At 56.0% G+C, this 12,500-nt stretch overlaps 1 protein-coding gene across 1 annotated transcript in view; it reads left to right on the top strand.

Moving 5' to 3' along the window:
• The window catches only part of LOC310949011 (sodium channel protein type 4 subunit alpha B-like), a gene marked incomplete at its 3' end in the record, with an annotated part of 39,198 nt that overhangs the window by 10,700 nt on the left and 15,998 nt on the right, over positions 1–12,500 (top strand). Inside the window, exons 9-17 of the mRNA XM_083916343.1 lie at positions 2,550–2,613; positions 2,720–2,861; positions 3,507–3,710; positions 3,792–3,864; positions 7,196–7,434; positions 8,206–8,277; positions 8,366–8,452; positions 9,466–9,822; positions 12,244–12,409. Of these exons, the coding sequence (XP_083772469.1) occupies positions 2,550–2,613; positions 2,720–2,861; positions 3,507–3,710; positions 3,792–3,864; positions 7,196–7,434; positions 8,206–8,277; positions 8,366–8,452; positions 9,466–9,822; positions 12,244–12,409 (1,404 nt within the window). The remainder of the gene's footprint in view (positions 1–2,549; positions 2,614–2,719; positions 2,862–3,506; positions 3,711–3,791; positions 3,865–7,195; positions 7,435–8,205; positions 8,278–8,365; positions 8,453–9,465; positions 9,823–12,243; positions 12,410–12,500) is intronic.

The raw sequence follows: 12,500 nt of genomic DNA, 5'->3' as shown, positions 1-12,500 counted from the left end.
GACGACCACCACGACCACGACCACCACGACCACCACGACCACGACCACCACGACGACCACGACCACCACGACCACCACGACCACCACGACCACGACCACCACCACGACCACCACGACCAACAACGACCACGACCACCACCACGACCACGACCACCACCACGACCACCACGACCACCACCACGACCACGACCACCACCACGACCACCACGACCACCACCACGACCACGACGTTACGTTACGGACGTTTGTGTTTACGTGTTTACGTTTATATGAGGTTAAAAAACGACAAACGTGCGAGGCTCAGTTTCGTTGGCTCGGCTCCGTAGAGTCGCTCTAGACCAGGGGTCTTGAACCCGCGGCTCTCTGGCCTCCCCGCGGCTCTCTGGCCTCCCCGCGGCTCTCTGGCGTCCCGCGGCTCTCTGGCCTCCCGCGGCTCTCTGGCCTCCCGCGGCTCTCTGGCCTCCCGCGGCTCTCCCGCGGCTTCTCTGGCCTCCCGCGGCTCTCTGGCCTCCCGCGGCTCTCTGGCCTCCCGCGGCTCTCTGGCCTCCCGCGGCTCTCTGGCCTCCCGCGGCTCTCCCGCGGCTTCTCTGGCCTCCCGCGGCTCTCTGGCCTCCCGCGGCTCTCTGGCCTCCCGCGGCTCTCTGGCCTCCCGCGGCTCTCTGGCCTCCCGCGGCTCTCTGGCCTCCCGCGGCTCTCTGGCCTCCCGCGGCTTCTCTGGCCTCCCGCGGCTCTCTGGCCTCCCGCGGCTTCTCTGGCCTCCCGCGGCTCTCTGGCCTCCCGCGGCTCTCTGGCCTCCCTGCGGCTCTCTGGCCTCCCGAGGCTCTCTGGCCTCCCGCGGCTCTCCCGCGGCTCTCTGGCCTCCCGCGGCTCTCTGGCCTCCCGAGGCTCTCTGGCCTCCCTGCGGCTCTCTCTGGCCTCCCGCGGCTCTCTGGCCTCCCGCGGCTCTCTGGCCTCCCGCGGCTCTCTCTGGCCTCCCGCGGCTCTCTCTGGCCTCCCGCGGCTCTCTGGCCTCCCGAGGCTCTCTGGCCTCCCGCGGCTCTCTGGCCTCCCGCGGCTCTCTGGCCTCCCGCGGCTCTCTGGCCTCCCGCGGCTCTCTGGCCTCCCGAGGCTCTCTGGCCTCCCGCGGCTCTCTGGCCTCCCGCGGCTCTCTGGCCTCCCGCGGCTCTCTGGCCTCCCGCGGCTCTCTGGCCTCCCGCGGCTCTCTGGCCTCCCGCGGCTCTCTGGCCTCCCCGCGGCTCTCTGGCCTCCCGAGGCTCTCTGGCCTCCCGCGGCTCTCTGGCCTCCCGCGGCTCTCTGGCCTCCTGCGGCTCTTCAGTCCCTTCTCAGTGGCTCCTGTAGCTCTGCCAAAACATAACGTTTGTGTTTTTTTCTCAGTGGACGATCTTTCAAAGGGAGCACCTGTTCTCTTGGAGTTCAAGGGGATTAAAAAGAATATTATGTGAAACTTAAATATGCGCCACATGCTACGGCTATCGCTCAGCACCTTTCCCTGCTCATCTCGAGTCTCCGACCTGCGCTGTCAGGATGCTAACTGTGCATTAAACGCCCCCAAAAACGCATCAGAGGAGAACAGAGTGTTGCGTGGAGAGATGGATTTGCTGTCACTGCCAACACTGACGGCTGACGTGTATGCTGCTTGATACGTGGTGAGAAATTAGCAACAATTAACAACAGGTCATAATAATCATAATAGGAATGAAACGTCAACAGTTGTCTTTATTTTTGTTGTATAATTTCATAAATGCAGCAAACTGTAGATTGTTGTGTACATTATATAACTATATAAACAACTTTAAAGGCTGTGAGATCAAATGTGTTTTGCGGCTCCAAACTCATTTTACCTGGTGAAGAGGGGGCAGACGCTAAACCTAGCACGCAAGCTAACTTGGTGCTATCACTAGCGTCGGTGAGAGGCTGCTGACCGAACACCAGAGAGCACTGAGCCTGTCTGTCTTCTCACCTGTCTGTCTGTCTTTCACCTGTCTGTCTTCTCACCTGTCTGTCTGTCTTCTCACCTGTCTGTCTTTCACCTGTCTGTCTTCTCACCTGTCTGTCTGTCTTCTCACCTGTCTGTCTTCTCACCTGTCTGTCTGTCTTTCACCTGTCTGTCTTTCACCTGTCTGTCTTTCACCTGTCTGTCTTTCACCTGTCTGTCTTCTCACCTGTCTGTCTGTCTTTCACCTGTCTGTCTTCTCACCTGTCTGTCTGTCTTTCACCTGTCTGTCTTCTCACCTGTCTGTCTTCTCACCTGTCTGTCTGTCTTCTCACCTGTCTGTCTTCTCACCTGTCTGTCTGTCTTCTCACCTGTCTGTCTGTCTTCTCACCTGTCTGTCTGTCTTTCACCTGTCTGTCTTCTCACCTGTCTGTCTGTCTTTCACCTGTCTGTCTTCTCACCTGTCTGTCTGTCTTCTCACCTGTCTGTCTTCTCACCTGTCTGTCTTCTCACCTGTCTGTCTGTCTTCTCACCTGTCTGTCTTCTCACCTGTCTGTCTGTCTTCTCACCTGTCTGTCTTCTCACCTGTCTGTCTGTCTTTCCCTGTGTCTGATAGAGAACTTCTACTTCCTGCCTGGTCACCTGGATCCTCTGTTGTGTGGAAACAGCTCTGACGCCGGGTACGTTTGATGCAGACACTGATGACGTCACTGATAACTACTGATGATGAAGGTGACGATGACGATGATGATGATGATGATGATGATGACGATGGCGTGTGTTCAGGGTCTGTCCGGAGGGCTTCATCTGTTTGAAGACGAGGTCAAATCCAAACTACGGCTTCAGCAGCTACGACTCGTTCGGTTGGTCCCTGCTGTCCATGATCCGGATCCTGACCAAGGACTTCTGGGAAAACCTGATGCAGCTGGTGAGTCTGGGACCAGTGTCAGACTGGGACCAGTAACACAAGGGTCCAGTATCAGTCTGGGTCCAGTATCAGACTGGGACCAGTAACACAAGGGGACCAGTATCAGACTGGGACCAGTAACACAAGGGGTCCAGTGTCAGACTGGGACCAGTATCAGACTGGGACCAGTATCAGACTGGGTCCAGTATCAGACTGGGTCCAGTATCAGACTGGGACCAGTATCAGACTGGGTCCAGTATCAGACTGGGACCAGTATCAGACTGGGTCCAGTAACAGACTGGGACCAGTATCAGACTGGGTCCAGTAACAGACTGGGTCCAGTATCAGACTGGGACCAGTAACAGACTGGGACCAGTATCAGACTGGGACCAGTCACACAAGGGGACCAGTATCAGACTGGGACCAGTAACAGACTGGGTCCAGTATCAGACTGGGACCAGTAACACAAGGGGACCAGTAACAGACTGGGTCCAGTATCAGACTGGGACCAGTAACACAAGGGGACCAGTATCAGACTGGGACCAGTAACAGACTGGGACCAGTATCAGACTGGGTCCAGTATCAGACTGGGTCCAGTATCAGACTGGGACCAGGGACCCCCTTTACATTGGCCCCTGTGTGAGACCCGTGCCCTTCTGTCCCCAGACGCTGCGATCCGCAGGTAAGTCCCAGGTGATCTTCTTCGTGGGCGTCTTCTTCCCCGGCTGCTTCTGCCTCCTCAGCCTCTTCGTGGCGGCGGTCGCCATGGCGACCATGGAGCGTGAGGACGCCGGGGCCGCTGAGGCCGAGGAGCAGGTGGAAGAGTTCGCTCAGATCGTGGAGGTGCTGAAGAGGAGAGAGGACGAGGAGGTGAGGTCGTGTGAGTCTCAGATGCTGTTGTTGGAACGTCAGAGTTCAATAAAGCTTTTAAATGTGTTGCTATGACGACAGGCAGCCTGCAGGGCGGCGCTCTCCGAGGACGCCGAGGACGGAGACCAGAGCCGGAAACACGCCACCGTGGAAGGTAAAGTTCGGTTTCAGGGTCTGAGGAGGACCGGAGCTCACGTCCTCCATGTTGGTGTGTGTGTTTCAGGGTCTGAGGAGGACCGGAGCTCACGTCCTCCATGTTGGTGTGTGTGTTTCAGGGTCTGAGGAGGACCGGAGCTCACGTCCTCCATGTTGGTTTGTGTTTCAGGGTCTGAGGAGGACCGGAGCTCACGTCCTCCATGTTGGTTTGTGTTTCAGGGTCTGAGGAGGACCGGAGCTCACGTCCTCCATGTTGGTTTGTGTTTCAGGGTCTGAGGAGGACCAGAGCTCACGTCCTCCATGTTGGTTTGTGTTTCAGGGTCTGAAGAGGACCGGAGCTCACGTCCTCCATGTTGGTTTGTGTGTTTCAGGGTCTGAAGAGGACCGGAGCTCACGGCCTCCATGTTGGTTTGTGTGTTTCAGGGTCTGAGGAGGACCGGAGCTCACGTCCTCCATGTTGGTTTGTGTTTCAGGGTCTGAGGAGGACCGGAGCTCACGTCCTCCATGTTGGTTTGTGTGTTTCAGGGTCTGAGGAGGACCGGAGCTCACGTCCTCCATGTTGGTTTGTGTTTCAGGGTCTGAGGAGGACCGGAGCTCACGTCCTCCATGTTGGTGTGTGTGTTTCAGGGTCTGAGGAGGACCGGAGCTCACGTCCTCCATGTTGGTTTGTGTGTTTCAGGGTCTGAGGAGGACCGGAGCTCACGTCCTCCATGTTGGTTTGTGTTTCAGGGCCTGAGGAGGACCAGAGCTCACGTCCTCCATGTTGGTTTGTGTTTCAGGGTCTGAGGAGGACCGGAGCTCACGTCCTCCATGTTGGTTTGTGTTTCAGGGTCTGAGGAGGACCAGAGCTCACGTCCTCCATGTTGGTGTGTGTGTTTCAGGGTCTGAGGAGGACCGGAGCTCACGTCCTCCATGTTGGTGTGTGTGTTTCAGGGTCTGAGGAGGACCGGAGCTCACGTCCTCCATGTTGGTTTGTGTGTTTCAGGGTCTGAGGAGGACCGGAGCTCACGTCCTCCATGTTGGTTTGTGTTTCAGGGCCTGAGGAGGACCGGAGCTCACGTCCTCCATGTTGGTGTGTGTGTTTCAGGGTCTGAGGAGGACCAGAGCTCACGTCCTCCATGTTGGTTTGTGTTTCAGGGTCTGAGGAGGACCGGAGCTCACGTCCTCCATGTTGGTTTGTGTGTTTCAGGGTCTGAGGAGGACTGGAGCTCACGTCCTCCATGTTGGTTTGTGTTTCAGGGTCTGAGGAGGACCAGAGCTCACGTCCTCCATGTTGGTTTGTGTGTTTCAGGGTCTGAGGAGGACCAGAGCTCACGTCCTCCATGTTGGTTTGTGTTTCAGGGTCTGAGGAGGACCGGAGCTCACGTCCTCCATGTTGGTGTGTGTGTTTCAGGGTCTGAGGAGGACCGGAGCTCACGTCCTCCATGTTGGTTTGTGTTTCAGGGTCTGAGGAGGACCGGAGCTCACGTCCTCCATGTTGGTTTGTGTTTCAGGGTCTGAGGAGGACCGGAGCTCACGTCCTCCATGTTGGTTTGTGTGTTTCAGGGTCTGAGGAGGACCGGAGCTCACGGCCTCCATGTTGGTTTGTGTTTCAGGGTCTGAGGAGGACCGGAGCTCACGTCCTCCATGTTGGTTTGTGTGTTTCAGGGTCTGAAGAGGACTGGAGCTCACGGCCTCCATGTTGGTTTGTGTTTCAGGGTCTGAGGAGGACTGGAGCTCACGTCCTCCATGTTGGTTTGTGTGTTTCAGGGTCTGAGGAGGACCGGAGCTCACGTCCTCCATGTTGGTTTGTGTGTTTCAGGGTCTGAGGAGGACCGGAGCTCACGTCCTCCATGTTGGTTTGTGTGTTTCAGGGTCTGAAGAGGACTGGAGCTCACGGCCTCCATGTTGGTTTGTGTTTCAGGGTCTGAGGAGGACTGGAGCTCACGTCCTCCATGTTGGTTTGTGTGTTTCAGGGTCTGAGGAGGACCGGAGCTCACGTCCTCCATGTTGGTTTGTGTGTTTCAGGGTCTGAGGAGGACCGGAGCTCACGTCCTCCATGTTGGTTTGTGTTTCAGGGTCTGAGGAGGACCGGAGCTCACGTCCTCCATGTTGGTTTGTGTTTCAGGGTCTGAGGAGGACCGGAGCTCACGTCCTCCATGTTGGTTTGTGTTTCAGGGTCTGAGGAGGACCGGAGCTCACGGCCTCCATGTTGGTTTGTGTTTCAGGGTCTGAGGAGGACCGGAGCTCACGTCCTCCATGTTGGTTTGTGTTTCAGGGTCTGAGGAGGACCAGAGCTCACGTCCTCCATGTTGGTTTGTGTTTCAGGGTCTGAGGAGGACCGGAGCTCACGGCCTCCATGTTGGTGTGTGTGTTTCAGGGTCTGAGGAGGACCGGAGCTCACGTCCTCCATGTTGGTTTGTGTTTCAGGGTCTGAGGAGGACCGGAGCTCACGTCCTCCATGTTGGTTTGTGTTTCAGGGTCTGAGGAGGACCGGAGCTCACGTCCTCCATGTTGGTTTGTGTGTTTCAGGGTCTGAAGAGGACCGGAGCTCACGTCCTCCATGTTGGTTTGTGTGTTTCAGGGTCTGAAGAGGACCGGAGCTCACGGCCTCCATGTTGGTTTGTGTTTCAGGGTCTGAGGAGGACCGGAGCTCACGTCCTCCATGTTGGTTTGTGTTTCAGGGTCTGAGGAGGACCGGAGCTCACGTCCTCCATGTTGGTGTGTGTGTTTCAGGGTCTGAGGAGGACCGGAGCTCACGTCCTCCATGTTGGTTTGTGTGTTTCAGGGTCTGAGGAGGACCGGAGCTCACGGCCTCCATGTTGGTTTGTGTGTTTCAGGGTCTGAGGAGGACCGGAGCTCACGTCCTCCATGTTGGTGTGTGTGTTTCAGGGTCTGAGGAGGACCGGAGCTCACGTCCTCCATGTTGGTGTGTGTGTTTCAGGGTCTGAGGAGGACCGGAGCTCACGTCCTCCATGTTGGTTTGTGTTTCAGGGTCTGAGGAGGACCGGAGCTCACGTCCTCCATGTTGGTTTGTGTTTCAGGGTCTGAGGAGGACCGGAGCTCACGTCCTCCATGTTGGTTTGTGTGTTTCAGGGTCTGAGGAGGACCGGAGCTCACGTCCTCCATGTTGGTTTGTGTTTCAGGGTCTGAGGAGGACCGGAGCTCACGTCCTCCATGTTGGTTTGTGTGTTTCAGGGTCTGAGGAGGACCGGAGCTCACGTCCTCCATGTTGGTTTGTGTTTCAGGGTCTGAGGAGGACTGGAGCTCACGTCCTCCATGTTGGTTTGTGTGTTTCAGGGTCTGAGGAGGACCGGAGCTCACGTCCTCCATGTTGGTTTGTGTTTCAGGGTCTGAGGAGGACCGGAGCTCACGTCCTCCATGTTGGTTTGTGTTGGCGGACGTCCTCCTGAAGTGGAACTGCTGCGGTTGTTGGCGGGGGCTCAAACAGCGGCTCCGCACCTTCGTCACAAACCCGTTCTTCACGCTGGGAGTCGTCCTCTGCCTCGTCCTCAACACCGTGCACTTTGCCCTGGAGCACTTTCCCATGACCGCCGGGTTTGAGATGAGCTGGACAGAAGCGACACTGGTGAGTCTGGAGACACACACACACACAGAGCTTCAGTTCTTACAGAGACAAAGAGAGGACACACACATCTGGAGACACACACACACACACACACACACACACACACACACACACACACACACGTCCTCACGAGACGTGAACTGAGCGCCAACAACGCTTCAGTGGAAATCAATGTAACTGATGTGATGACACGTGATTCAGTCCATCCTCCGTCCTCCGTCTGTCCCCCGTCTGTCCTCCCTATGTCCTCTATCTGTCCTCCGTCTGTCCCTGGTCCCCCGTCTGTCCTCTGTCTGTCCTCCGTCTGTCCTCCGTCTGTCCTCCGTCCGTCCTCTGTGCCCCGTCTGTCCTCCGTCCGTCCTCTGTGCCCCGTCTGTCCTCCCTCTGTCCTCCGTCTGTCCTCCGTCTGTCCCCCGTCTGTCCTCCCTATGTCCTCTATCTGTCCTCCGTCTGTCCCTGGTCCCCCGTCTGTCCTCTGTCTGTCCTCCGTCTGTCCTCCGTCTGTCCTCCGTCCGTCCTCTGTGGCCCGTCTGTCCTCCGTCCGTCCTCTGTGCCCCGCCTGTCCTCCCTCCGTCCTCCGTCTGTCCTCCGTCTGTCCTCCGTCTGTCCCCATCCTCCGTCTGTCCCCCGTCCTCTGTCCGTCCTCCGTCTGTCCTCCGTCTGTCCTCCGTCTGTCCCCGTCCTCCGTCTGTCCCCCGTCCTCTGTCCTCCGTCTGTCCCTTGTCTGTTCTCCGTCCGTCCTCCGTCCCCCGTCCGTCCTCTGTCTCTCAGGTCTTCACAGCGATCTTCGCAGCTGAGATGGTCCTCAAACTCGTGGCGTTGGACCCGTACGTTTACTTCCAGGTGAGACTTCCTGTTTGTCTCCGGCTCAGTGTTGATGACTGACGGCTGTTTCCGTGGTGACCTGTGTCTCCTGTTGCCATGGTTACAGGTGAGCTGGAACGTCTTTGACAGCGTCATCGTCGTCCTCAGTCTGACGGAGCTGAGCATGAGTCACTTCCCCCGCTGGTTTGTGTTGGTCAGTGTGACGTCATCATCGTTATGACTAATACTTCCTGTTTACCTGTTTACCTGTTCACCTGTTCACCTGTTCACCTGTTTACAGTTCACCTGTTCACCTGTTTACAGTTTACCTGTTTACCTGTTTACCAGTTCACCTGTTCACCTGTTTACGGTTTACCTGCGTGTTTACGGTTTACCTGCGTGTTTACGGTTTACCTGCATGTTTACAGTTTACCTGCGTGTTTACAGTTTACCTGTGTGTTTACGGTTTACCTGCGTGTTTACAGTTTACCTGCGTGTTTACAGTTTACCTGTGTGTTTACGGTTTACCTGTGTGTTTACGGTTTACCTGTGTGTTTACGGTTTACCTGCATGTTTACAGTTTACCTGTGTGTTTACGGTTTACCTGTGTGTTTACGGTTTACCTGCGTGTTTACGGTTTACCTGTGTGTTTACGGTTTACCTGCGTGTTTACAGTTTACCTGCGTGTTTACAGTTTACCTGTGTGTTTGCGGTTTACCTGCGTGTTTACGGTGTTTACGGTTTACCTGCATGTTTACGGTGTTTACGGTTTACCTGCGTGTTTACCGTGTTTACGGTTTACCTGCGTGTTTGCGGTTTACCTGCGTGTTTACGGTGTTTACGGTTTACCTGCTTGTTTACGGTGTTTGCGGTTTACCTGCGTGTTTACGGTGTTTACGGTTTACCTGCATGTTTACGGTTTACCTGCTTGTTTACGGTGTTTGCGGTTTACCTGCGTGTTTACGGTTTACCTGCGTGTTTACGGTGTTTACGGTTTACCTGCATGTTTACGGTTTACCTGCGTGTTTACGGTGTTTACGGTTTACCTGCGTGTTTACGGTGTTTACGGTTTACCTGCTTGTTTACGGTGTTTACGGTTTACCTGTGTGTTTACGGTGTTTACGGTCACCTGCGTGTTTACGGTTTACCTGCGTGTTTACGGTGTTTACGGTTTACCTGCGTGTTTACGGTGTTAACGGTCACCTGCGTGTGTGTCTCCCTGCGCAGCTGCGGGTGCTCAGGCTGGCCCGGTGGTGGCCGTCCTTCCACATGTTGCTGAGGATCGTCTGGAGGTCTCTGAGTGCCCTGAGGAACCTGTCCCTGCTCCTGCTCCTCGTGGTCTTCCTCTTCTCCGTGGCTGGCATGCAGCTGTTCGGAGCGGACTACAGAGACTGCACCTGCCGTATCTCGGCGTACTGCGAGCTTCCCCGCTGGCACATGGCCGACTTCCTCCACGCCGTCCTCCTCGTCATCAGGGTCCTGTGTGGGGAGTGGATCGAGACCACGTGGGACTGCATGGAGGTCTCAGGGTTCCCAGTGTGCCTGATCTTCTTCATGGTGCTCCTCGTCGTCTGGTACCTGCTGGTGAGTCTCTTTCTGTCCTTCTGGTTCCTTCATGTCTCTAATCCTCTGGTCCAGCAGGTCCAGGTCTGGGGTCAAAGGTCTGACTGACGGGGAAGCACTTAAAGTCACTGTGGAGTATTTCTGCAGGTCCCGAGGCTGTTTCAGGATCTGCTGCAGGTCCCGAGGCTGTTTCAGGATCTGCTGCAGGTCCCGAGGCTGTTTCAGGATCTGCTGCAGGTCCTGAGGCTGTTTCAGGATCTGCTGCAGGTCCCGAGGCTGTTTCAGGATCTGCTGCAGGTCCCGAGGCTGTTTCAGGATCTGCTGCAGGTCCTGAGGCTGTTTCAGGATCTGCTGCAGGTCCCGAGGCTGTTTCAGGATCTGCTGCAGGTCCCGAGGCTGTTTCAGGATCTGCTGCAGGTCCCGAGGCTGTTTCAGGATCTGCTGCAGGTCCCGAGGCTGTTTCAGGATCTGTTGCAGGTCCCGAGGCTGTTTCAGGATCTGCTGCAGGTCTTGAGGCTGTTTCAGGATCTGCTGCAGGTCCCGAGGCTGTTTCAGGATCTGCTGCAGGTCCCGAGGCTGTTTCAGGATCTGTTGCAGGTCCCGAGGCTGTTTCAGGATCTGTTGCAGGTCCCGAGGCTGTTTCAGGATCTGCTGCAGGTCCTGAGGCTGTTTCAGGATCTGCTGCAGGTCCCGAGGCTGTTTCAGGATCTGCTGCAGGTCCTGAGGCTGTTTCAGGATCTGCTGCAGGTCCCGAGGCTGTTTCAGGATCTGTTGCAGGTCCCGAGGCTGTTTCAGGATCTGTTGCCGGTCCCGAGGTTGTTTCAGGATCTGCTGCAGGTCCTGAGGCTGTTTCAGGATCTGTTGCAGGTCCCGAGGCTGTTTCAGGATCTGTTGCAGGTCCCGAGGCTGTTTCAGGATCTGCTGCAGGTCCCGAGGCTGTTTCAGGATCTGTTGCAGGTCCCGAGGCTGTTTCAGGATCTGTTGCAGGTCCCGAGGCTGTTTCAGGATCTGTTGCAGGTCCTGAGGCTGTTTCAGGATCTGTTGCAGGTCCCGAGGCTGTTTCAGGATCTGTTGCAGGTCCCGAGGCTGTTTCAGGATCTGCTGCAGGTCCCGAGGCTGTTTCAGGATCTGTTGCAGGTCCTGAGGCTGTTTCAGGATCTGCTGCAGGTCCCGAGGCTGTTTCAGGATCTGTTGCAGGTCCCGAGGCTGTTTCAGGATCTGTTGCAGGTCCCGAGGCTGTTTCAGGATCTGCTGCAGGTCCTGGTTTTGTCTCTAGTCTTGGTGCAGGTCTTGAATGTGTTCCTGGTCTTTTTTCAGGTCCTGATTTTGTTTCCGGTATTTTTATGATCTTATTTCCTAAATGTATCTCTGGTCTTCTTCAGGTCCGGCCAGTCTGGCCTTAGGGCGCCCTCCCACTGTGCCTCCGTCACAGGTTAGAGCGCCCTCCCACTGTGCGTGCGTCCCGTGCCCCGTGCTTTAGGGTCCTTGTCCCCCCCTCCAGGCCCGTTTGTACTCACACTACCTGGGCCTCTGAGAATGCTTCTTGCTGCCTATACGTCATCACGCCGTAACACGTCACACGCATTGATGACGTCATGGCGATGCGTGGCTTTGTTTCCAGATCTTTCCGTAGACCTCGGAGTTTTTGTGCGTCTTGTCGACTGTTTTTGAATCTTTTCATCGACCAAATCTGCAGTAAACACTCCACCTCCGCATCACACCAACGTGAACCTTTCACCGCCATTGTTTGAAATGTCCGCGCATGGTCCCTCCTTCTTTTTTCTACGTCCCAACAGGCGCACAGGAAATGACCTCAGAACCGCCGTAGGCCTCGTGCTCGTACACGTGCGCACGCTCGTGCTCGTTCACGTGCAAATGGATCTGCTAAAGCCCACCTCTGCTGGCCGCAGTTAAGCACGGAGCGGTGCATCACACTGCTTAAAGGTTCCAGGCTTTAGCTGAAAAAACGGTTTTGTCCCGGGACAGAACGACAGTGTGAGTGCGCCCTTAGTCTTGTTGCAGGTCTTGAATGTGTTCCTGGTCTTGTTTCAGGTGGTGAACCTGGTCCTGGTCTTGTTGCAGGTCTTGAATGTGCTCCTGGTCTTGTTTCAGGTGGTGAACCTGGTCCTGGCCTTGGTGCAGGTCTTGAATGTGCTCCTGGTCTTGTTTCAGGTGGTGAACCTGGTCCTGGCCTTGGTGCAGGTCTTGAATGTGTTCCTGGTCTTGTTTCAGGTGGTGGACCTGGTCCTGGTCTTGTTTCAGGTCTTGAATGTGCTCCTGGTCTTGTTTCAGGTGGTGAACCTGGTCCTGGTCTTGTTTCAGGTGGTGAACCTGGTCCTGGTCTTGTTGCAGGTCTTGAATGTGTTCCTGGTCTTGTTTCAGGTGGTGGACCTGGTCCTGGTCTTGTTTCAGGTCTTGAATGTGCTCCTGGTCTTGTTTCAGGTGGTGAACCTGGTCCTGGCCTTGGTGCTGAGTTGGACCAGCCTTGACCGTGTGTCGACTCCAGAGGACAGAGAAAGACAGAACCTGCTCGTCGCCGTCGGTCGGATCAAAGGTGCTTTGGAGACTTTGCTTGGGAAGAAGACCCGACCCGATCCAGACCCCCCGGGTAGGCCCAGACCTGGAGCCACTTTGCTGCTTTAGCTTTTGTTCGTTGTGATTTTTGTTTTTCGTTTACAGTTTTGTCGTGAGATGAAAAC

Source organism: Echiichthys vipera (assembly GCF_963691815.1).
Source record: "Echiichthys vipera genome assembly, chromosome: 7".
NCBI classification, from domain to species: Eukaryota; Metazoa; Chordata; class Actinopteri; order Perciformes; family Trachinidae; genus Echiichthys; species Echiichthys vipera.
This window is presented reverse-complemented; position numbering and strand designations above follow the sequence as displayed.